Source organism: Prionailurus bengalensis, chromosome C2 (genome assembly GCF_016509475.1).
Source record: "Prionailurus bengalensis isolate Pbe53 chromosome C2, Fcat_Pben_1.1_paternal_pri, whole genome shotgun sequence".
In the NCBI taxonomy this organism is placed as follows: Eukaryota; Metazoa; Chordata; class Mammalia; order Carnivora; family Felidae; genus Prionailurus; species Prionailurus bengalensis.
This window is the reverse complement of record NC_057350.1, coordinates 141306259-141332119: the sequence shown is the minus strand read 5'-3', so window position 1 is coordinate 141332119 and position 25861 is coordinate 141306259. Positions and strand designations below refer to the sequence as shown.

General features: G+C 39.9%; 2 protein-coding genes and 1 long non-coding RNA gene across 5 annotated transcripts in view; 1 reads left to right on the top strand and 2 right to left on the bottom strand.

Moving 5' to 3' along the window:
* Positions 1 to 3441, top strand: part of NKIRAS1 (NFKB inhibitor interacting Ras like 1) — a 47370-nt gene extending 43929 nt beyond the window's left edge. The window contains exon 4 of the mRNA XM_043595527.1: positions 935 to 3441. Within this exon, the coding sequence (XP_043451462.1) occupies positions 935 to 946 (12 nt within the window). The 3' untranslated portion in view covers positions 947 to 3441. The remainder of the gene's footprint in view (positions 1 to 934) is intronic.
* UBE2E1 (ubiquitin conjugating enzyme E2 E1) overlaps positions 1 to 25861 on the bottom strand; it is an 82503-nt gene that overhangs the window by 3480 nt on the left and 53162 nt on the right. The gene's annotated exons all lie outside the window — the stretch shown is intronic.
* Positions 1070 to 7434, bottom strand: LOC122492054. The gene is made up of 3 exons (XR_006299524.1): positions 5689 to 7434; positions 1490 to 1495; positions 1070 to 1080 (listed from the first exon to the last, which is right to left on the bottom strand). It is a non-coding gene; the product is annotated as an uncharacterized LOC122492054 (long non-coding RNA).

The window sequence follows — 25861 nt, the reverse complement described above, 5'->3', positions numbered from 1 at the left end:
TACATCAAAAGGTAAGCAGATAGTATGGCACCATCCAAATTTTAGAGGATATTTAAGGAAAAAAGATGACCTCTTCTCTTCCTTTTTGTTTTAATGTGTGGATTCCCTCCACTAAACAGAAGTGTCTTTCAGACAGTCTGATTCTGGACTGCCACAAACCCATCAGCCTTAGGTCAAGTAAATGGAATGATAAAGAATGTTTAAACCATTCTAAGCCTACTTAGGCTGTGGATAAACAAGAAATTCCTCAATTCTCAACCCTCTCCTCAATACATCATAAAAAATGTAAATGATACTTTAAAAAGAAACACTTTTCAGCACACAGAATTAAATTAGTGAAATATTAGTTGTTTTTGTTCATAGCTAGTAATTTCTGATGACCATTTTAAGCGCAAAGTTTCATTTCTGACCCACTGACGGGGGTTCTTGTTCCTTGCTCTATTTCCATAATCTTACCCTAAAAGGAGTCCGATGGATTGCAGTACTTTTTACATTATAAACCATGTTGAGTGGGAGGAGCACAAGAATGACAATGTATCCAATGACAAGTTACTCAATTTGCATTTCAATATACAAAATTCTATAATCAGGTTCTCTAAATATTACAGTTGAGATGTTAATTTATCGCTTTCCCCATATTTACTTATACCATAAAATGGTAAAGCATGCAACAGGAACCCTGGAGAAGACTAAACAAGTATGGATCCCTAACCTCTAGGTTCTCAACCAGGGGACTTGGTGGGTCTAGTGAAGGATCTGAGCATCCACTGGAAGGACGAAGCATTGCTGCCTAATAAACACCTTAGATACTTACTTTAAAGCTGTTACTGGAGGCATTCATGTAACTTTTTGTCATAAGCATTTTATTAACCATAGAATGAAACAAAAATTACAGGGGCCTGCAAGTCCTTTGCCTTTTTTTTTTCCCTTCCAGGTTCTCACTTGAAAAGTTAGGCCTGCTGGTCTGGAAGGTGGGTAGAGAGACCTACAGTAGAGAGAGTGGTTTACAACTCTCAGAGGGCCACTGTGAAGGAGAACTGGGAGCAAGAGAATGCGTGAGACACGTGTACAGGGAAAGGTCTGTTCCAGCACCCCACCCTTTTCTCTATAAAATGACTAACTAGCTTTACCCTCAGGTCAGTATATTCTTTTATCAACCTTGTGTCCCCACCCTTATAAGATACTATTTAGTTCCACAATAAGAAATAGGACTTCAGTTTCTAACACTGGTTGAACTGCCCTTGAGAATGGCACATGATTTAATTAATCAATTTAAGTAATTAGAAAGTATGGGAGACGGAGTTGAAATTAAGGTGAGAGGGAAACAAAAAATACAAGTCCCTGTCTGAACATGTTGCAACATAACTGTGATTAGAATCTTGGCATGAGGCTGAGACTGAGAAGGTGAAAGGGGACCATGCCTTTCAGATTGTTAGAAAATTAATGTTCATTTGTAACAAAAACACTTTTCAAAATAAATGTATAATACAGAGAACTCTTATATGAGGCAAAAAGAAAAAAAAATTCTGCCCTTGATTCAGTCTTTTTTCCTTCTAGTCAAAATAAATAGAGCTGTTGCAAACATTTTGAGGAATATAATCGGGGTGCCTGGCTGGCTCAGTCGGTAGAGCTCACGACCCTTGATCTCAGGGTTGTGAGTTCAAGCTCCATATTGGGTATAGAGCTTACTTTAAAAAAAGAAAAATAGTCATTTCTACTCTTGACACAGTATTTTCTTATTTCTGTAATGGTTTGACGTCAGACACATTCACGTTAGTGGCAGGGATTGTCATGAATCATGACACTCTTGTGACAGTACAGGTGCCTGCTGACTGATGGGCACCATACCCCTTGAGTAAGTAACTCAATGACAAGGACTCTCATCTCCACTGGCCTTTCCCTTGATCCTTGAAACCCATGTTCCCTCTAGTGACCATGGGACAAGGCAGCTACAGATCATAGTTCTTGTGCCTTATAAAGACTAAATTGGTAATTTAACAGAATTTGAACAGCATAAAATGGAATCAATCAATACAAGCCATTTAACCTTAAAAAATAAACCCAATTAGAAAAAAATGTCATTAGAGCAGTCTTACGTATAATTTGATGTGCTCTCTGGACTGACTTAAGACAATCACATAAGCTAATGTTTAAGCTTCATTTTTTTTTTCTTTGATGTGTATTTATTTTGAGAGAGAGAGTGGGGAAGAGGCAAGGACAGAATCCCAAGCAGACTCCACACCGAAGGCAAAGCCTAATGGCGGGGCTCAATCTCAAGACCATGAAATTATGACCTGACCTGAAATCAAGAGTCAGACGCTTAACTAACTGAGCCACTCAAGCTCCCCTTGTTTTGTTTTAAAATCATGTTTTTTAAGTCCTCCCCCATTCCCATCCTCAATACTAACTTACTATATAGACTACTGCTCTTCCATTTCAACAGCAACTGAAGATGCATTTCAATTTTTAAAGAACATCCTGGAAGCAAGGTGAAATTATAATCAGTGCTTTTAAAGATTATATTTCTATCTGATCAGTTTTTCACATTATTATTGGGAGAGATGACCCTTGTTTACAAACACAGAAGCCATAATTCAGGTCTTATTTTAGGCTTAATTCTAAAAACCTTGGTTATCTGCTCTCATATCCTAGGGGAAACGTTGAGAGTAAGAGGTTGGGAAGATGAAAAGATAAGAAGTATACTACAAACATTTGAATAGCAACAGCATGAAGTAAGTGAAAATGGGACAAGTTAGCAAACGTGCCAGCATATTTCAAAAAAAGTAGGAACTCATGATGAATTCAGTTAGAAGCTCATTCTACCCACCTAAAAATCCCAAGTCATCTCTGATAGTTTCCCACGGTACAATGACTAATGCTTCCTAAAAATAAAGCACTGGCAAATACAGTTGATTGTCTAGTCCGTGTCTTGTCTTTGTAGAAGCTTCACAATAAAGCAAACCCGTTGCTTATAGAAGGTGTATTAATAGCCTAAAATCCCCGCAATTCACACATTATAATTGTAGCCTTAGAGCAGTTCTCAATAGAGGATGATTTTGTCCCCCAGTGAGACATTTGGCAATGTCTGGAGATCTTTTTAGATGTCACAACTCGGAGGGAGTGTGCTACTGGTACCTAGGGGGTCGAGGCCAGGAATGCTGCTAAGTAAACATTACCCAAAGTACCAGACAGCCTTCTACACCAAAGAATTCCCTCAACCCCAAAATGTCATTAATTCCAAGGATGAGAATTCTGCCTTAGAGAAATTGGCTCAAGGTTGGTTGAGCTAGTAAAGGTAAGAGAGCTTCACAGTTTGAATCCCTGTTGTCAGACTCTATCTAGTGCCAATCCTCTTATCTTTCTTTTACTGCTCTGTGCCTGGTACAGAAAAAACATTCAATATACAGGGTTATTGTTATTAAAAGTTACATTTGCATATGCCCTAACTGTTCTATACTCTTGTTACTCAAAGTATGGTCCCTGGACAGAATAAAAATAACATCAGCATCCTCTGGAAGTTTGTTAGAAAAGTAGACTTAGACTCTCCCCCACACCTAATACATCAGAATTTGCAAAGCTAGCTATAGAAGACATTAAGTGGCAGATGAATACCAACTCTACCTTTTAAACTTCTAGATTTAAATTACCATTTACATTATCTAGCTCTCTCCTTCACTGCCTATAATTCTTTGCAGTAAGATACAAGTATCAACGCTGGTAATGCTTAGTTGTGTTAAGACTATAAAAACAATAACCAGAGAACTTAGGAAATGCTTATAGGAAGAGATCCACAATCAAATCTATATTCCCTACAACATACTATTCAAAATCCATTCTTAATTTATTCTACTAATAAATTCAAAGAGAATATGAGAAAATACTATGAATGCTGCAATCTACCTGAAGGAATCCTCCTCTCCCACAATCATCACCCAACAGACACACTCTCCAGGGAACGAAAGCTGTCTACATAGCACATAGAGAGGACATTTTATAAAAAGTAAAAAGCTTCTTGTCCTCCCATCCCTTCAGAAAACGGTAGCCATCTGTCACCTAGAAGTGAGTAGCAGGAGCAACTTGAAAAATCAGAAAACCTCAGTAAGGTGACTAACAGATTAGTTACATGGCTTGGTGAAGTGACATGGCTACTGAAAAGTGAGTCAGCCACTCTAATAACAAAGAGAGGCCTCCTCCCACAAGGTGGTACTGCTAGGGAGGTACCATTCAGGTCACCATTCTGTGGAAAGGACTTACAGTTCAAGGACCAACCTAAAGGACCCCCCAAAACAGCTGGTGCCTACATAAGAATTCACATCAGTGGTATCCAGTGTATCTAAACAGTTACTTTGGAACAGAGTGGGCCCAAATTAGGGGGTGACATTTCCCTACAAATGGGAGGAAAACTGGCTCAGACACTCTAGACCTAAAACAACATGATCCGTGTTCACAAACAGTGGCATTCCCACAAAGTCCCCCCAAATCGTATTATAACAACATTAAGGAAATGGTGTGTGCTGTCTTCCTCCAGAAGAAAGGGGATATACCTTCAAAGGGATTTGATGCAACTTTTCAAGAAACACAAGGCTGATTTTCGGCCTATGGAAGACCTAGAGTGCATTTTTGAAATGTGTTCCCAACCAGTTGTAGGTATTTTACACAAACTGCTACAGCCATGTGGATATATCATCTCTCTTAGATCAGATTTTAAGTCTCTAGAGAACGGTAATTTTCTACACATACTATATGGGACTATTTTTTTTATTTTTTAAATTTGTTTTTAATGTTTATTTATTTTTTTTTTTCAACGTTTATTTATTTTTGGGACAGAGAGAGACAGAGCATGAACGGAGGAGGGGCAGAGAGAGAGGGAGACACAGAATCAGAAACAGGCTCCAGGCTCTGAGCCACCAGCCCAGAGCCCGACGCGGGGCTCGAACTCAGGGACCGCGAGATCGTGACCTGGCTGAAGTCGGACGCTCAACCGACTGCGCCACCCAGGCGCCCCTTTAATGTTTATTTTTGAGACAATGCGAGAGACAGAGTGCAATCAGTGGAGAAGGAGACAGAAGGAGACACACAGAATCTGAAGCGGGCTCTAGGCTCTGAGCAGTCAGCCCAGAGCCTGACATGGGGCTCGAACTCACAAACCGTGAGATCATGACCTGAGCCAACGTCAGATGCTTAACCGACTGAGCCACTCAAGCGCCCCAGTAATTAACATTATTTAATTAGCTGGCCAAAATATGTACCACTGTTTAGAATTACACAACAGTGTTTCCAATTAGGTAAAATAACAAAACACCACAAAAGCTCTTACTCAGCTAGCCATTCAATTGTAGTTTTACCTTATATGTTGTTGCTTTAGAAAATAATCCAGCCTTCTGGAAATCTACAATCCAATCTTTAAAAAAAAAAATTAGATGTGCACAGAGTAAGGACACAATTTTAAAATGAAAACTACTTTCAAGAGACAACAATAGGGATAGTGAAACAGCAGGCCTAGAAAACTGGACATCAATGGGTCCTTACTAGTAAGGAGGGATGGCTGAGTAATGAGAGTGTTTGGTAACTAAGCTAAGAATCCCACTTTAACTTCTGGACTATTGATATACAAGATATACAAGTGGGGGGTAAGGTACCAAGCAAGTGAAATGCAAACTAGTCAAATGTCAAGGGCCTAAAAGAAACAGGGGCATAGAAATGATTAGAGAGAATTAACCAAGAGATCGGTATCTCTTTTGTCTCAAAAATTATTTTTCCTATATTAGGTTATATAGAAGCTACACAAGCTTAAGAACAATTCCTTTTTTTTTTTTTTTTTTTTAAAAGTAGGCTTCACACCCAGCACGGAGCCCAATATGAGGCTTGAACTCATGCCCCTGGAATTAAGACCTGAGCTGAGATCAAGAGTTGGATGCTTAACTGACTGAGCCACCCAGGCATCCCCCTGAGAACAATTCTAATTTGCTCTTTCCCCAGAGAAGTTAGAAAAACAGGGTCGGAATAGAGTCAAGTGTAAGGCTACGGTGATTACTCCTCTACTGCCACTAAAATAATCCAGAGCAGGTTATCTGCCTTAGAGTCAAGCGGTAGAGTCCTGATTTTTTTAGCACAATGCTTATATTAGTGAATATAAAACTGGTATCTAAATGAGTAAATAGAAATCAATTATTAGTGTCTGGTTCTTACACTAATCAGTTCACAGGGCCTACAAAGCACAACCAACTCTTCTATTGGAATGATCGTTGGTTGTACTGTGGTAAGTGAGTAATGGGGGAAAACAGGATCTCTTGTGTAGACTTTTGGAGGGAATATGGTACAGGTGGTAACACTTAAATAAACACTGCACACATTTAGTGCTGATTCTCAAAAGCAACAGTGTCCCAAGGAAAGCTATTTAAGGGATACCAAAATTCTCAAAAATGAATTCATCAGGTTTTAACTCAATTCTAAGATGATTCTAGAACGTGTCTTTGACCATGAAATGACCATTGAAGGTTTCCTAGTCACTCACACTCACCTGCACAGCCTCCATACTGCAACTGCTACCAATCTCAGACTGCAGGTGAGGCAAGCACAGGGTGGTGTGTGTGGTTAGGCAGAAAGGTGAGAAGTGACAAATGTAAATGCACAAGAAACAGAGGTTCAACATCTTGCCATAGAGCAGAGAAAGCTGCTTGCACTACCTTGTTGCGGTGATTTTTGGGGTCATTTAATATGTGGTACAAATTCCCTATTTTGTTATTTGATAAAGCTTTTAATACAAAAAATTAAGGTTTTTTTACTGCCCCATTTTGCTCCTAAAAATATTCCAATTTGGATGTTATATGGTTAACCTGTTTATGAGGGCATCTCAGAACACCTTCTTGCACTGCCCAATCAGCTTGGAACCTCCCTGCCAATCTCTCAATTCTAGCAATTTTACAGATTCTTCGTCCTCAAGCTGCATCGTCCTTCCAGGGATTTGAGTAGACACCCCAAGCAAGGGTCTCTCATCCTAGGTTCAGCTCCCTACAACTTCCCTCAGTACAGAACTCACATGGATTTGGAGGATAAAGACGTTTTGTGCTAGAGCTGGTATTCACATCCAGGAAAGGTGAGATCAGCAATTCTAAGACCCTTTCAGCAAGCCCATAGGTCAAAACTATTTTCATAATTCTAAACAGTACTTGCCTTTTTAACTCTTTCTCTCACATTTGTACTGTGAAGTTTTCTTGAGACTATATGAGATATGAGAGCAGATAGTGCAGAAGCAGATAAGAAAATCCAGCTGTCTTAAGTCAGACATTAGAGCAATTTGCAAATATGTGAAATAGTGCCACTCTTCTAAGTGTTTTAGTTTTGGAAAACAAGCTATTTTCATTAAAAAATATGTTAACATGCTTATTTTTTTTTAAGTTTCTTTATTTTGAGAGAGCCAGTGAGTGCCGTGTGCAAGGGGCAGGGAGGGAGGGAGGGAGGGAGGGGGGAGAGAGAGAGAGAGAGAGAGAGAGAGAATGAATGAATGAATAAATATCCCAAGCAGGCTTGGTGCTGTTTGTGCAGAGCCTGATGCTGGAACCCACTAAGTGTGAGATCATGACCTGAGCCAAAATCAAGAGTTGGACGCTTAATCGACTGAACCACCCAGGCGCCCTTGTTTTTGTTATTTTAAAATGAAATATATATATTTTAGAGAGAGCCTGCTAGCGGGGGAGAGGGGCGGGGTGGGGAGAGAGAATCCCAAGCAGGCTCCACGCTCAGTGCATAGCCCGATGTGGGGCTCAATCCCACGACCCTGAATCATGACCAGAGTCAAAATCGAGTCGGACGCTCGACCAACTGAGCCACCCAGGTGCCCCAAATTATAAATCTTTTTAATGTTTCAGCTTTCATTTTGAATACAGTAAAAATCCATAATAATTAACAGTATCAACAAAAGCTCTTAGGCGCCCATCATTTTTAAGAGTACACGATGGGGTCCTGAAACAAAAAAGGCTTGCGAATGGCTGGGCAGGTTATTTTAAAACAATATTAGCATAACTAGCCAACGATTTTAAAAAGTGTTCTACTCTTATTCCCATCAGATATTAAAAAACAAAAAGTTTTAAACAGGAACTAGAAGCTATTCATCACCCTGTTCCCCCAAGTCCCCACACCTTGGAAACCCTAAATACCATGTAAGAAGTCGGACTACCCTGAAGACTACCTATATAGGAGAGACCATGTGGAAAGACTAAATGAAAAGTGAGAGATGAATGAGAAGCCCCAGGTGTTCTAGCCCTTAGTCATTTAAGTCTTCTCCACCCAAGGTACCAGAAATGTGAGTAAAGAAGCTTTCAGATAATTCCAGGCCCAGCCTGTGTAAATGCATGAGAGCCCAGCCCTAGTCAGCCCTCAAATATACCAGAGGTTATGATAAATGGTGGTTGCTATTTTACACCACTTAGTTTAGGGCGTTCTGTAAGGCAGCAATAAAGAATGGGAACACTCCCCAAGAAGAGCCTTCAACCAACAGCTGATGGTGGGGTGGGACAATTCTGAGGCAAGGGCTTTATCCAGTTCCCCAGAGTTCACCTTAGGCAACTTTCACTGTGGGAACCTGGCTTAATAAACGGCATCCTTTACTGACAGTCTTTCCTACCTTGTTTTATTTCCCATCACCACTCCTGTTCCTTATACCACTAAAAACCTACTTGTATTAGAATTCTCAACTTAAGGGTCTCCTCTGGGAAAAGCAAAGCTGAGACACCACTGAAGTGAAACACACACAAAGGAAAAGATGAACAGATATGATTACATAAAAACTGAAAATCTGTAGGAGGAAGACAAAGAGATTACAAAAGGGTAGAGAAAAGACAACTGCAGTACATGATTAAAGGTTAATATCTTGACTATGAAAAAACTTGAAACAGACTAACAATAATAGATAAAGGACTTGGGCATTCCTCAAAAGAAACTTGTATGGCCAGTTAGCAAATTCTCAATCTTACTCAGACTCAAAGAAATGCAAATTAAACACAGAGGCACATTTACCTATCAGACTGGCAAAAATGTAAAAGACTGAAAATCTTTGGTGTCTAACTGTGTGATGAAATAGGCATTCTCTTCCACTGCTGGTGGGAGAGTAAATTAGTAATCCTAGATTGTGATTAGGTATAATGTATTCAAATATAAAACATATAAATATAAATACCCTTTGACACAGAAATTCTGCTTCTCAAAACTTACTCCAAAGAAGTAAGTAGACACTTGCACAAGGCTATAAGGATATTTATAAGAACCTTACGTATAATGCAAAAATCTCTGCAATGAGCTAAATTATCAATAGGAGATAGGTTAAACTGTGGTACAACCATACAATAGTATACAATGCAATACTGCTCCCGTCCCCAACTTACAGCCCTGTGAAAGCCACTAGTAACTATATGGGGTTTAAGGTGTCCTGTGGCCACATTAAAGGACAGTTTGGGCCCTACTACCATATAAAAGCTTCTACTGATTATGGCCCTGTCCTGCCACTTCCTCCCGTCTCTCTTCAATTCAGATTCTCTTTCCTAACCTCCTTTTCTACCATGCTCCCAGATATGGTGCTGAGAGACAGACTGAATCCAGGAAGAGACTGCAAATCCTCCAACAGTGTAAATCAAGGGGGCTCAAGTTTACTCCAACGACAGCATACAAACAAGGCAGAGGGATCTGAAAGCCTACTCAGCAGACAGAATACCAACTGTTTGCTAAGATGATCTGTTCAATGTATCTAAAGAGTCTAGATATCTAATTGTCAATTTATCTAATAGTTAAAACATGAAAAGATTTGAAGTGGGTGAATTTAACTGTAGGTAAATTGTGCCTTAAAAGTAGATAAAGCAGGGGTGCCTGGGTGACTCACGTCAGTTTAAGCATCCAACTCTTGATTTCAGCTCAGGTCATGATCTCATGGTTCGTGAGTTCCAGCCCCATGATGACAGCATGGAGTCTGCTTAGGATTTCCTCTCTCTCTACTCTTCCTCCACTTGTGCGCACACTCACCTCCTCTCTCTCTCAAAATAAACTTTTTTTTTTTTAACGTTTATTTATTTTTGAGACAGAGAGAGACAGAGCATGAACGGGGGAAGGCCAGAGAGAGGGAGACACAGAATCGGAAACAGGCTCCAGGCTCTGAGCGGTCAGCACAGAGCCCGATGCGGGGCTCGAACTCACGGACCGCGAGATCATGACCTGAGGCAAAGTCAGCCGCCCAACCGACTGAGCCACCCAGGTGCCCCTCAAAATAAACTTTTTAAAAAAGTAGATAAAGCAGAGAAATTTGCAGAGAAATCAATCTTTTTTTTATATATAACATTTATTCATTTTTGAGAGACAGAGAGAGACAGAGTGTGAGTGGGGGAAGGGCAGAGAGAGGGAGACAGAGAATCCGAAGCAAGCTCCAGGCTCTGAGTTGTCAGCAGAGTCCTGCACGGGGCTCAAACTTGTGAACGGCGAGATCATGTCCCTGAACTGAAGTTGGATGCTTAACCAACTGAGCCACTGAGGCACCCCAGAGAAATAAATCGTTTTTAATAGTTGTTTCATAAATGAATTTTTTAGGGGTGCCTGGGTGGCTCAGTTAGTTGAGCGTCTGGCTCAGGTCATGATCTCACGGTTCGTGGGTTCAAGCCCCACATCAGGCTCTGTGCTGACAGCTCAGAGCCTGGAGCCGGCTTCGGATTCTGTGTCTCCCTCTCTCTCTGCCCCTCCCCCACTCGTGCTGTCTCCCTCTGTCTCAAAGATAGATAAACATCAAAAAAACAATTTTTTTTAAACAAATGAATTTTTTAATCTTTACCCAAATCCTTTATATCAGCAGAGGTAACAAACAGTATTTCAATTTTAAAGATGAGGAAACATTCAGGAGGTTGTGATATGTTTGTACAAAGTCCTAAAGCTAGGAAATCACACTTCTAGCCAATACAATCCAGGCTTTCCTATAGTGAGATTTTTTTCCAATACATCCACAGAGCTTCCAATAATATTATCTGCCTTTGGACTCCCCACCAATTTTGTTTAATCACATTTACTATTCCACCTTTCCCACCTCATTATTCCATTTCTCTTTTACATTTGGATGGAAGCTGGGATTAAACAGGAACAAGAAAATCTTGTGACCCGCTAAGAGGTGTTATTAAAACTTCTTAAAAATTGATTCAGTTTTTTTTTGTAGAAATGAATTAACTGAAAATACATACCACACAGAGTACGACTTAGTGTGGAAGAGAGGGGATTTAATTATAATGTGATAACTGCAAAAATGATGAGAACCCCAAGCTTAATGAAAACCAAAGATGGGTTTTGGGAAACAAGCATCAGTTCAACTGAATAAGAGCCCAAATGTTATGCTCTTAAACTGCAAAAAGAACAAGAAACACGATTAAAAAAAGAACAAACTTTTTAAAAAAGAGGCTCGTTTACTCCAACAACAGCATACAAATATTTTTCAAAACAAGGCAGAGGGATCTGATAGCCTACTCGGCAGACATATCCACCGAATACCAAGTGTTTGCTAAGAGAAAAAAAACAGGCTAAAAAGGAGGTATAAAACAGAACACCAACTTCCCCAGCTAATAAGTCACGGTGGTCCACTCCACTCCATTCGGTTCTAGCCCACAGTGGCACTGGGAGGTCCAGCCATCACTGGAATGACCTGCACTGAAATGGAGGTCAACCCCTGCCTGAGGATACAATATCACCCACTGCTCAATGCTCTGTGAAGCCGAGGCCTCTGCAACCTCTTGGTTCCCTCCCTCTCCATCGCAGGATCTACAGCTCAGAACCACCAGGAAATCACAGGGTCAGGAGGTGAGGAGAGCTATTTACTGCACTTGGAGAGTCACTGCCTTCTTTCTTGGCCCCAGCTGGCCAGGAGAGAAAAGAGAAGGCTGTTTATATTTGCAAAGGGCTGAGAGTGTGAATGAGGGAGGCTATGCCCTGTGTGTCAAATGCAGGCTACGCTTGGAGGGGAGGGTCTGCTCTGGCTCCTTGTTCCCTGCTAAATCCCCTCACCAAATCTCCGTCCTGCTGTCTACACACACCCTTCTAGCTGAGGAGTGGAGACAGCGGTTTTGACAAAGCTAGGTGCTGCAGCAGCTGCTAAAGAGGCCCAAGGTGGAACACTCCCATGTGACATCTCCCAGCTGCCCAAGTCTAACAAGTCTACTCCTAGCACTGGTAAGCAGACACACATGACCTTCTCCAGTGGCCACTGACCAGCTATCATTCTGGCTTGTAAAACATGAAAAACGCTCGCCAAGAACAGCTAAGGTATACACCTATTCAGGGTAAGTTTTATGGGAAAAGCCAAAAGGCAAGAAAAGTTCTGATGAAGAGAGGAGGGGGCAGTTGTTCCAAGCCTCAGGTGAGGAGTCTGGCTGAGGGGTACAAAATGTGGCTAACAGCCCACAGACATGCTTGGAAAATAAGGTTTAAAAAGAGGATACGAATAATGAAGTAAGTGGGGAAACTTTAATCTCTGATTTTTCCCCCTTCTTAGAACAACAACAACAACAACAAAACCCAACCCTGATTTAAGTATTGGACCAGAGGGGAAAGACAACTATCTCCAAACACATACATAAACATGACAGATTGAATACATATGCCAACTTTTTTTTTTTACTCCTTCTGCAAACTCTGACATGACATTGAAGATATTTTCTTTAAGGCATAAACCTACAAAGATGAGAAGAAAAGGAAAGGAGACAATATCAACACGAGTTCAGAAGCTAGGAGGCAAATGAGCAAATGGTTAAAGGACACAACATCCAACACACTGAAGACACCGAGTCATAAACTGGTTGTGAAGAAAGCCAAAATCAAGCCAGATACACCACATAACCCTCCCAAAGACAGCAATTTATGGTGCTGTGGAAGTTGAGAATCAGGAAGGGGAAGGTTCTAAAATAAGGACTGGTGAAAAGTCCAATTCCAAGACCCTGTGTGACAGGCAGAATTTTTGGATGGGCAGCATGATGATCTCCCCGCTAAATCATCTCCACGTGAGCGTGGGCGGAAGCTGTAACTTGCTTCTCACCAACAGATAAAGGCAAAGTTGATAGGGCCCCACTCCCTGAATCAGGTTACGTTTTCTGTAAAATGTTATGTTCTAGAAGACTCAGTCGTAGCTGACCACAGAGAGAGAGAGAAGGGAGCAAGCAGCTATGATACACATTGCCCGTGGAGAGGGCCAGAGAACTGCCAGGGCCCCTAAGAGCAACTGACTTCAGTCCTACAGCTGCAGGGAAAGGAACTCTATGTCACAACTACATTAGCTCAGAAGAGAACCCTGAGCGACAGATGAGCACACAGGCTAGCTGGTTCCTTCACTTTGGCCCTGAAAAGATGCTGAACAGAGGTCTAAGCTGTACCCCAACTCCCAGCCCATGTGAACTGTACATTCTAAATGTGGGTATTGTTTTGAACTGCTAAAGTTGTGGCGGGTTGTTACACAGCAATAGAAATCCTGCCAGACTGGGGTTTATTTTCTGGAGAGGTTTAAAACTGGGGTCTCTGAACCAGGGGACATTAATATGGATGAGGGCAGAGGTGCCGTACTGACAATGAGCTTACGCATGCCCAACAATAAGATCCCCAGTTTTCTTCCTCAGCGCCCAGAACAAAGCCTGGCCTTCACCCTCTAGGTAGTCAGTCTCCTTTGGGGAATGTTAACAGCTCAGAGGAAAGATCTCAATAAACTTATATTAAAGGCCCCCTATGTAACAGATAACCAAGAAACATGGTTCTTCTCTAAAACAGCAAAGATCAAAACAAACTACAAGACAGTCAATTAGACAAAACAAATTACAAAGAAGATTTTAAAATAAACTGAATTACTAATATCCAGAGAGACAGAAGATACTGCACCAATGAAACAAGAATATGGCCAAAACAAAACAGTATTCAGAAAAGAAGAGGAGGTGGGGGTGAAGTGGGATGAAGGGGGGTGGGTGAAGGTGGCCAAAAGGTACAAACTTCCAGGTGTAAGATAAATAAGTTCCGGGGACGTAATACACAGCATGGTGGCAACAGTTAACACTGTATCACATATTTGAAAGCTGCTACGAGAGTAGATCTTAAAAGTTCTCTTCACACACACAAAAATTCAATGTCTGGTGATAGATGTTAACTAAATTTATTGTGGTAGAGTCATTATGCAATATATACATAAATCATTATGTTCTACACCTTAAACGAATACAATGTTATAATTATATCTCAATAGAATGGGGGGGGGAGAGGAACTTTTAGCAACTAAAAATGAAAGCAAACATATTTCAACATAATAAAGGCCACGCGTGACAAACCTACAGCTAACATCATACTGAATGGTGAACAACTGAAAGCTTTTTCTCTAAGATCAGGAAAAAGATGAGGGTCTCGATATCCACTCTCACCATTTTATTCAACATAGTACTAAAGTCCTCGCCACAGAAATTAGAGAAGAAAAAGAAATAAAAAGAATCCAATTGTTAAGAAAGAAGTAAAACAGACTACCCACAGATGGCATAATACTATATATACAATACCCTATGGACTCCACCAAAAAACCGTCACAGAATAAATGAATTTAGTAAAGCTGCAGGATACAAAATTAGTAAATACATAAAAATCTATTGCACGTCTATACACTAATAATGAAGTAGCAGAAAAAGAACTTAGGAAAAAATCTCTTTTACAATTATACCAAAAATAATGAAATATCAGGAATAAATTTAACCGATGAGGTGAAAAGACCTATACTCTGAAAACTATAAGACACTGATGAAAGAAATTGAAGATGACACAAATAGAAAAACACACAATGCTCCTGGGCTGGAAGAATACTGCTAAAATGCCCATACTACCCAAAGCAATATACAGATTCAATGCAATCCCTATCAACATATCAAGAGTATTTTTCACAGAGCTAGAACAAATAATCCTAAAATTTGTACGGAAACACAAAAGACTGTGGATAGCCAAAGCAACCTTGAGAAAGAAGAACAAAGCTGGAGGTATCATAGTCCCAGATTTCAAACTATATTCCAAAGCTGTAGTAACAAAAACAATATGGTACTGGGACAAAAATATACACATAGATCAATGGAACAGAATAGAGAACCCCGAAATAAACCCACGGGTGAATTAATCTACAACAAAGGAAGCAAGCATATACAATGGGGAAAGAAAGTCTTGTCAATAAATGGTGTTGGGAAAACTGGACAGCTACATGCAAAAGAATGAAACCGGACCACTTTCTTACACCATACACAAAAATGAACTCAAAATGGATTAAAGACCTAACTGTAAGGATCAGAAACAAACCATAAAACTCCTCAAAGAAAACATAGGCAGTAATCTCTTGGACGTCAGCCTTAGCAACATTTTTCTGGATATGTCTCCCCAGGCAAAGGAAACAAACGCAAAAATTAATAAGAATAAATAATAATAAAAAAATATATATATACACACACATATATATACATATATATGTATATATATGTGTATATATATATATATAACTACACCAAAATACAAAGCTTCTACACAACGAAGGAAACTATCAAAATGAAAAGGCAAACTACAGAATGAGAAAACATTTGCAAATGATTATCCAAAGGGGTTAATATCCAAATTACTTATGAATGCATACAAATCAATACCAAAAAAATTAATAATCTGATTTGAAAATGAGCAGAGGACCTGAATAGATATTTCTCCAAAGACAGGGAGATGGGCTAACCTGCTCAGTATCACTCATCATCAGGGAAATGCAAATCAAAAGCACAATGAGATACAACCTCACCCCAGTCAAATGTCTATCATCAAAAAGACAAGAAATAACAAGTGTTGGCAAGGATGTAGAAAAGGAAACTCTTCTGCACTGTAAGTGAGAATGTACACTGGTGTGACCACTGTGGAAAACAGTATGGAGGTTCCTCAAAAATTAGAAATACTCAATGATCCAGTAATTCCCCTTCTGGGTATTTACCAGAGAAAAAGAAAGCACTAATTTGAAAAGATACATGCACCCCAATGTTTACTGAAGCATTATTTACAACAGTCAAGACACAGAAAGAACCTAAGTGTCCACTGACAGATGAACGGATAAAGAAGTGGTATATATATAAAAGTGTGTGTATGTGTACACACACACACACACACACACACACACACACACACGGAATATTACTCGGCCATAAAAAAGAATGCAATCTTGCCATCTGTGACAACACAGATGGACCTAGGGGGTATTACACCAAGTGAAATAAGTCAGACTGAGAAAGACAATTATTGTATGATTTTACTTATATGTGAAATCTTTAAAAACAAAGCAAATGAGTGAACCAAGAGAAAACAGACTCATAGATACAGAAGAAAATAAAAAAAAAAAACGGTAGTTGCCACAGGGAGGGGAGTAGAGGATAGGCAAAATAGGCAAAGGGGATTAAAAGGTACAAACTTCCAGTTATAAGTAACAGAGATAAGTGCAGCAAAGGGAATATATTCAATAATATTTTAATAACGTCATATGGTAACTACATTTACAGTAAACACTACATAATGTATAGAACTGGAATCACTAATCTACATCTGCAATTAACATTTTATCAACAATACCTCAATTACACCATGAACAAAAAATTTTTCAAAAATACAATGAAGGGTAAAGTTGAAATCTCCCCCAAAACGTAGAAAAAAGGTTAAAAAAAATAGAGAAAACACACAATTTTTCTGTTACGGATATGGGTGTCTTCTGCCGGAATGTAGCTGAAAATGGAACTGGAAAGACTAAATGGGGATAAATCACAAAGGGCCTTAAATGCCTACCAAACCATTTAGATTTTAGCAGCTTTGCACCTACAGGAGTGAAGCGAAGAAACAGTCACTGTTTTAAGAAGTAGACAACTTTAGGGGCGCCTGAGTGGCTCAGTCAGTTAAGCATCCGACCAGCTCAGATCATGATCTCACAGTACGTGGGTTTGAGCCCTATGTCGGGCAGCTCTGTGCTGACAGCTCAGAGGATGGAGCCTGCTTCGGATACTGTGTCTCCCTCTCCCTCTGCCCCTTCCCCTGCTCACACTCTATGCCTCTCAAAAATAAATGTAAAAAAAAAAAAAGTAGACAACTCTAAACACCAAAAACATCAACCTATTCAGAAATAGGAAACTACAAACACAATCTTCAATGCCTGAGGCAGAGAGCCTAATTAGGGTACTATAGAAATCCAACAACCTGGATTATTAGAGCGGGGACAGTAAAAACAAAATTATCCAGGAGGAAATCATAAGTACTTCACAGTAACAATCCTCCAGGGTTATCAATAAAGATCTTCTGACATCAATACATACACAAATAAGATGCCTACATCCAATTTTCGATGCGCAGGAAGAGACCAGAGGGGTCTCTCCGTGGCCTGGCTAATCTCCCAGCAGTATCGTCAACCAGATATGCCAAACAGCACCATAAATGTAGCACTTAGTTTTCACTTGCTAAATAAACAAAATGTGAGCTTATGTACATAATCTTGCACGTTTAACATAGTATTAACATTACAAAAAACTATCAAACTGACTACCCTGATTTTAGTTCAGAAAATATTTATCATTAGTTATATGCTTAACTGGTATTTGTTGTTATATGCAGTAGTTAAAAAATACAATGTACATGCTATTTTCGGTACTGTCTAGGTTTCTTTAAGAAGTTAAAAATATTAGGCTTAATATTCTTTTGAAAAACACCATTTAAATAGGTTTATGGCTTTATTTAAATGGATTTAGGCCTTATAGCAAATAAAGATGGAAGTATTTTAGAAAGAAACATATCTCCCAATCGGTTTATCTGGCAGCTTGGTTGAGTGGTGCTGTTTCTTTCTTTCTTTTTTTTTTTTTGTTGTTTATTTTTGAGAGAGAGTGTGCGCACATGAGTGGGGGAGGGGCAAAGAGAGAGGGAGACACAAAATCTGAAGCGGGGCTCAAACCCATGAACTGTGGAATCATGAAGTAAGCCGAAGTCAGATGCTTAACCTCCTGAGCCACCCAGGTGCCCCTGGGATTGTGCTTCTTTTAAGAACCAGGGCTGAAAAGGAAAAGAGAAGAGACGAGAGAAGAGAGAAGAGAGAAGAGAGAAGAGAGAAGAAGAGAAGAGAAGAGGAAAGAGAAAAAAAAAGAACCAGGGCTCACAGTTTACAAAGACTCACAAACAAGCACATTCAACGACACATAAGCATGAGGTAAAATGAATTCCAACATAAACTCAGGCAAGCCACTAAAATCCAGTGGATTTTTAACCACTAATTACACCTCTACCAGAATTTAGTTAACTAAAAGCATTGTCAATATTTAGCCATTTTAGTGTTTTGTTAACGTGCGCTTACACTGTGCACCACACAGAGCCACGAGGAGGCGTACTAACTAAGACAGGGCCAAAGTGATAAAACAAAATCAGAGCGGTCAAGATTTGTTTAGCAAAACAACACTGTCAGTGAGGCAGTCACCAGCACGGAGGAGGAGCAGCTGCAGCACCAACCCCCCAGAAACCTGATCAGAGGACAGAACGTTCATCCGCGCGGCCAAGGTGAAAGCACCCGGAAGCCAAGGAGCAGACAGCTGCTAGAGCGGGCAGGCTGACACAGGAATGCGCCTGAGTTCCAGTCTGGTAGCGCAAAAAGCCTTCATCCGTCAGCAAGAATAAAGTTAATCAGAGCCATCCTTCACTTCAAGGGACACTTACACATCTGCTTTGTACAAAATGTACACACAGGACATGGTTCTGGAGAAGAATCACCTCCTCGAAGGAAAGTAAAGGAAAATTTCAGTGGCTCTGGCGGTTGTGGCTGATGGACACGGAAGAGTGAAAGTAGCATATAAAATAAATCTACACGTGTTTTATGATACTACAATAAGCCAATTAAAAAAATCCACTTACACTTCTGTTCAACATTACGCTATGTATAGGAAATTCTTACAAGATTCACAAACACGGTACAAGTTACTAACTATCCTCCTAAAACTCCCCTCTAAGATGAGGGTCAACAACAAATGATTAGAATACAAGGCGGATTGTTAGAAGGATAAAAGGGAAGTGGAACAGGTGTGAACTCCAGTGAGGGTGGCTTCAAAATGGGCCAAAATGAACATATGGGAAATCCTCTTTCTTCCCTTCCCTCTTGCACACGCGTGCAAACATGCCAGCTTTCAACCACAAGAGCTCCCTTTCTTTCACTTGTGAGGTGAAGTGGGAGAAAAGAGGACAAGTATTTAGAACACATTTCCCAAAATGAACAGCCTCAGTGAAGTAGGTCAGTGATTCTTACAAGTCCAAAACCAAGCTTCCACCAAAATGTAAAGAATCAGGGGAAAAGGGTACAGTATTTGCTTTTCATAAACTTTAATTTAATAAAAAGTCCTGTCTGTTTTGATGATCAAGTTCTTCCTATTTTGTGATAAAATTATCCTTCCTTTTGTGAACTGCTGATGACAGTAGATGGTGATTTTGTTTTCAACGTCCTTGCAAGACAAAATAAAATTAGCAACCCTGTATCAGCCCCCTGTGGGTTGAGATTCCAAATTTATTACTGTACTAACAGCTTTTGCCTGTAGCCCTGGGTGGTATCTGCCCCAGCATTTCCACAGAGAAAAGGACTGGTCCCAAGTCTGGGGCTCAGCTAGCCCAGCACCTCTCAAGTGTCCTCAGGCTCCCAGCCTCTCTCCAGAGAACCCAGGCAAGGCTGCTGCCACCCTCCCACATCCCACTGGCCCCTCTAGCACGCAGACCCGTCCCTGAGAGGAACACACACTGGCGGCAGCTTCCATGTGCAGAGAAGGGTCACAAGTTGCTTCCAAACCACAAGCGGGTCCCGACTCACCAGACACCGCACTGATGAGAGACAAGTTCCTCCCAAGTGGCAGGTGCAGTGAAACCCCTTTGTGCCAAACTATTTCCTAAATAAATCCGGTGTAACTTTGTCTTGGCTGGTACACATCTCCAGTCTGATGGGCAACCAACAAGGTACACGTTTTGGAAAGAACGTCTTAAAACACAGAATGTGTCATTTTATTTACCTTGGCATCCCTTCCTCCCTCAAACTTCAATTCTCCCACATGAAAATTTCTATCTTCAATTCCTTTTTCCTTCTTTCCCCCCTTCATTTTAGATGTACATCTTTCCAAGACAAATGTGGTCCACCAAAGTCCTCTCCCACTTTATCAATGAATCAAACATTTGGTTATAAAAAGTTCAAACTCTGCCATGCAAAGAGAAACACAACTAAACAGAGTCTCCTCCTAAATACACTCCCAAATACCTCTACCCCTTCAAGCTGCCAGTCCAGCTTTCTCCTGACTTTTAGAGGTAACTTTCTGCTTCTATCTACATACAAACCCTTGCACCTGAGATTCAATCCTGCTTTACCTCAATATCCCAATCAACTGTTCTCTTAAAGGTACCAATGACCTTCCAATCTCAAAATCAAATGGCACTTCTGACTTCCTTCTCAGCCTTTTTATCAAGAACACTTCCTAAAACTTGCCAATCATGACCTTAATTCTCTGATTTTCAGCTTAATTCCCCTTGTACCTCTGAACTTCCCTCTCCCCTTTTTAAAGCCTCTCCCTATTAATCTGTCAGAGCACAGGGACAAATCCCTGCCCCTTCTGCTCAGGCCATGATCTCACGGTTTGTGGGATCGAGTCCTGCATCGAGCTCTGCGCTGACAGCACAAAGCCTGTTTGGGATTCTTTCCCTCTCTCACTGCGCTTCCCCTTCTCCCGTTTTCTCTCCCTTGCTTTAAAAAAAAAAAAAAAATTAATTAATAAAAAGAGAGAGCTGCATTTCATGGGAGGGTTTGGATATGTGTGAGGTCCAGAGTGGCCTTAAGGGACAATGGAAGGAGAAAGGGAGAAGGCAAAGTCAGAATCTGATACAAGTTTAGTAGGTAATCTTAGCTTACCATCTAAACAGTTATTAGACCTTGACAATGCACTAGAAAAATAATGTCTGCTACAAAGCAGTGACTTTCAAACCATACTCCAGATGGAGGAATAAGGCTGTGATGTTTTAAATGCTTCATTTCCCTGAAATCTGTTTTAAGAAAGGGTCATAATGCTTTCAAAACCTTTCAAAGTACACTTAATAGTATGATAAAACTAAACACACAAGGAACCTGAAAATAAGAACAGCGTACAAATAAATTCCAGTTCAGCCCTCAGTTTCCTCATGTGCAAAGTGTAGCCAGTAATATCCTCACACCACCTCACTGAACTGTGAAAAAGCAAAGCAAGTAAAGTGGCTTTGAGCCCTACAGCACTATTTAACGCACGCAATTATTTTTAAAGCAATAAGTGCTAAATGTTCCAGAGGAGTAATGATGGCTTATTTGAGTATTAATAACAGCTATCACAGAAATCTAAAGCTACATTTTGGCTTTCTAATAATCAAGTTAATCTTTTCATTTTAAAGATCAAATTAATATGGCAAAATTCCAGAAAGCTAACGAAGGTATTATACTGACATCAAATAAAAACATTAAAATCATATCAATTACTTAGGTATGTACTGATTTAATAAAATTTAAAATTTAAAAACATAAACTTGTAAGGATGGTGGAAGTGCTTCCTACAGAAGACTGCAAATTTGTAACCCTTACTAAGAGACATTTTAGAGATCTACCTTTTTAAGCCCAGACTGTTTTAAGAATGCTTTAATTTCACCACTACACAGTGAATTCTGTATTTCTGTATTAGATACATACCTGCTCTGTGAATCTGTGAGTTGAAAAAATACTCCTCAATTTAATTTCACAGCTATAGTCTCACAAATAATTACTCTAAAGTAATAAAAATTATACTTGAAAATCCTAACCTGTTCAGAGAACAATTTGCTTTCATAAATGTGAAGCCTATCATGCATTTAACTCTCCCATAAAATAACACCAAGAAGTTAGAGGAGTAATTAATCCACATATTCATTAAAAGGAGGCATTTAAAAATTTGCTTCTTAGCAAATCTCATTTAAAAGCAGTATCATGATCCTAGGTATTTAACAGAATTTCCTAGCTTTTGTAAAAGCCACAAGGTGCTGCTTCCTTCCACAGAACACACATAAAAGTTATTATTCTTCTACTAGCTATTAATGAAATAGATCCTAACTTACTTGAAATTCCTATGTAGACCTTTAATTGAGAAGGTTAATAACTTATTAGTTAGGATCTTTTCAGTTAGAAGCACAGATACCTACCATAAATAAGCCTGAGCCCAAAGAAGGATTTATTGGCCCACATAATTTAAAAAACACCAAGGGAGGGCCAAAAGGAATAAATAGTGTCATTAAGAGCTCACCATCTCAACTATGGGTTGGCTATCCATACATGATGGCTTAGAAAAGACAGACATGAGGAATTTAAGACTCATACACAACGCACAGCTACCTCAGGAAAAGGGTAGCTTTTCCTTCCCTTTTTGAAGAGCCCTCCCTCAATACTACTGCCATTAGGTTAAATACATTGCTTGAAAATGATCACTGTTGTTAGAAGCTCTGGTGGGCTGGGCTTGAGTCATGTACCACTCTTGGAGTCAGGAGAGACTTTTTTTTTTTTTTTAGAGAGAGGCACATTGAGTGGGGGTGGGGGAAAGACGGAGGCAAAAAGAGAGAGAATCTCAAGCAAGCTCCATGCTCGGTGCAGAGCCTGACATGGGGCTCGAACTCACAATGCTGGGATCATGACCTGAGCTGAAATCAAGAGGTGGACGCTCAACTGACTGAGCCACCCAGGCACCCCAGGGGAGACTCTTGATGGAATGAAAGGGTCATTATAAAATGAGGGGTGTTGGTACCCTAATGGGATGTTAGGTGAACAAGTAACTATGTTGGCCATGGGGTAGTGTTCCTCAAAAACTACCACCAGGGATTTCTGAGGAGCACTGACAGACTATCAAATGCAAAACTTATACAAAGCAGGACTACTACAGGTTTACATGCAGTTTTTCTCAATAACTTACTCCTTATCAAGAAACAAGTAGTTACACTGACAAATGCTTCCTTTCCCCTGCCAACTCTACTCTACCCATTTAATCTTAAAAGCAGAATCATGAACACAAATGTGTAACAGACTGAAATTTAATAGTTAACATTGTAAAACTTCAAGAAGAAAGCACAGGGGAAAATCTTTATAATCATGGGGTAGGAAAAGAATTCCTAGGACAAGAAAAGTATGAACTATACAAGAAAAAAGCCAACAAACTGAACTTCATAAAAATGGAAAAGTTTAGGGGCACCTGGGTGGCTCAGTAGGTTAAGTGGCCAACTTCGGCTCAGGTCATGATCTCACAGTTTGTGAGTTCAAGCCCCGTCTCGGGCTCTGTGCGGACAGCTTGGAGCCTGAAGCCCACTCTAGATCCTGCATCTCCGTCTTTCTCTGCCCCTCCCCTGCTTGCATTCAGTCTCTCTCTCTCAAAAAAAGAATAAATATTAAAAAAATTAGATTAGCTCTTAAAAAGACAGTATTGAGAAACCCACATCTGACATCGTATGTTATGGGTGAGACACTGAGTGCTCTCCCCCCAAGATCAAGACGAACATGTCCACTGTTGCTACTTCTCTTCAAAACTGTACTGGAAGTTCTAGCCAATACAATTAGACAAGAAAACGAAGTAAAAAGCATTCAGATTGGAAAAGAAGTAAAGCCATCTCTATTTACAGATAACATGATCTTGTAGAGAGAAAATCCTAAGTGACCCACTAAAAACCTATTAGACTAATAAAGGAGCTGAGAAAGGTTTTAGGGTACAAAATCAAAATATATAAAAGCTGACTATAGAGGCACCTGGATGGCTCAGTTGGCTAAGCCTCTGACTCTTGGTTTTGGCTCAGGTCATGATCTCATGAATTCATGAGTTCAAGCCTTGTGTCAGGCCCTGTGCTAACAGCATGTAGGCTTCTTGGCATTACTGGTCTCCCTCTCTGCCCCTCACCAACTCGCATTCTTTCTCTCTTTCAAAAACGAATAAACATTAGAAAAGAAAAAGGCTGATTTTACCACATTTACCATTTTACCAATGAATAATGGCAAAATAAAAAAATTTTAATTCCATTTATAATTCCATCACAAAGAAAGAACAAAAGAAGTGCAAAATGTGTACACTGGAAACTACAAAACAGCATTGAAAGAAATTAAACAAGATCTAAATAGAACTGAAATGACATCTCAGGTTTTCAGATCAAAATTCAGTATTAAGATAGAAGTATCTCCCAAATTGTTCCACAGACTCAATGCAATCCCTATAAAAATTCCAGCTGGATTTTTTTTTTTTTAACAGAAATTGATGAGCAGATGCTAAAATTTATATGAAAATGCAGGGACCCAGAATTGCCAAAACGATCTCAAAAAAGAGTTAAGTTTGAAGACTCATATGTCTCAGTTTCAAAACTTACTACAAAGCTACAGACACTAAGGCAGTGTGGTACCAGCCTAAGGCTATACATACAGTTCAATGAGAACTGAGAGAAATAAACCCCCACACTCATTTACTTACTTTTTTTTATTTTTATTTTTTTTTTTAATTTACATCCAAATTAGCTAGCATACAGTGCAACAGTGATTTCAGGAGTAGATTCCTTAGTGCCCCTTACCCATTTAGCCCATGCCCCCCTCCCACAGCCTGTTTGTTCTCCATATTTAAGAGTCTCTTATGTTTTGTCCCCCTCCCTGTTTTTATATTATTTTTGTTTCCCTTCCCTTATGTTCATCTGTTTTGTAACTTAAAGTCCTCATATGAGTTAAGTCATATGATATTTGTCTTTCTCTAATTTCACTTAGCATAATACCCTCTGGTTCCATCCACATAGTTGCAAATGGCAAGATTTCATTCTTTTTGATTGCCAAGTAAAACTCCATTGTATATATATATATCACATCTTCTTTATCCATTCACCCATTGATGGAAATTTGGGCTCTTTGCATACTTTGGCTATTTATAGTGCTGCTATAAACACTGGGGTGTATATGTCCCTTCAAAACAGCGCACCTGTATCCCTTGGATACATACCTAGTAGTGCAATTACTGGGTCATACGGTAATTCTATTTTTAATTTTTTAATTTTTTTTTTTTTTAACGTTTATTCGTTTCTGAGATAGAGACAGAACATGAACGGGGGAGGGTCAGAGAGAGAGGGAGACACAGAATCTGAAACAGGCTCCAGGCTCTGAGCTGTCAGCACAGAGCCTGACGCGGGGTTCGAACTCATGGACTGTGAGATCATGACCTGAGCCAAAGTCGGACGCCTAACTGACTGAGCCACCCAGGCGGCCTTGTATTTTTAATTTTTTGAGGAACCTCCATACTGTTTTCCAGAGTGGCTGCACCAGCTTGCATTCTCACCAACAATGCAAAAGAGATCCTCTTTCTCTGCATCCTCGCCAACATCTGAGGATGTTGCCTGAGTTGTTAATGTTAGCCATTCTGACAGATGTAAGGTGGTATCTCATTGTGGGTTTGATTTGTATTTCCCTGATGATGCGTGATGTTAAGCATGTTTTCATGTGTCGGTTGGCCATCTGGATGTCTTTGGAGAAGTGTCTATTCATGTCTTTTGCCCATTTCTTCACTAGATTGTTTTTTGGGTGTTGAGTTTGATAAGTTCTTCATAGACTTTGGACACTAACCCTTTATCTGATATGTCCATTCCAAATATCTTCTCCCATTCTGTCGGTTGCCTTTTAGTTTTGCTGTTTCCTTCACTGTGCAGAAGCTTCTTATTTTGATGAGGTCCCAGTAGTTCATTTTTGCTTTTGATAAACCCCCACACTTAGGGTAAACTGACTGTCAACAAGACTGCCAAGGCAACTGAGTGGGGAAACGACAGTCTTTTT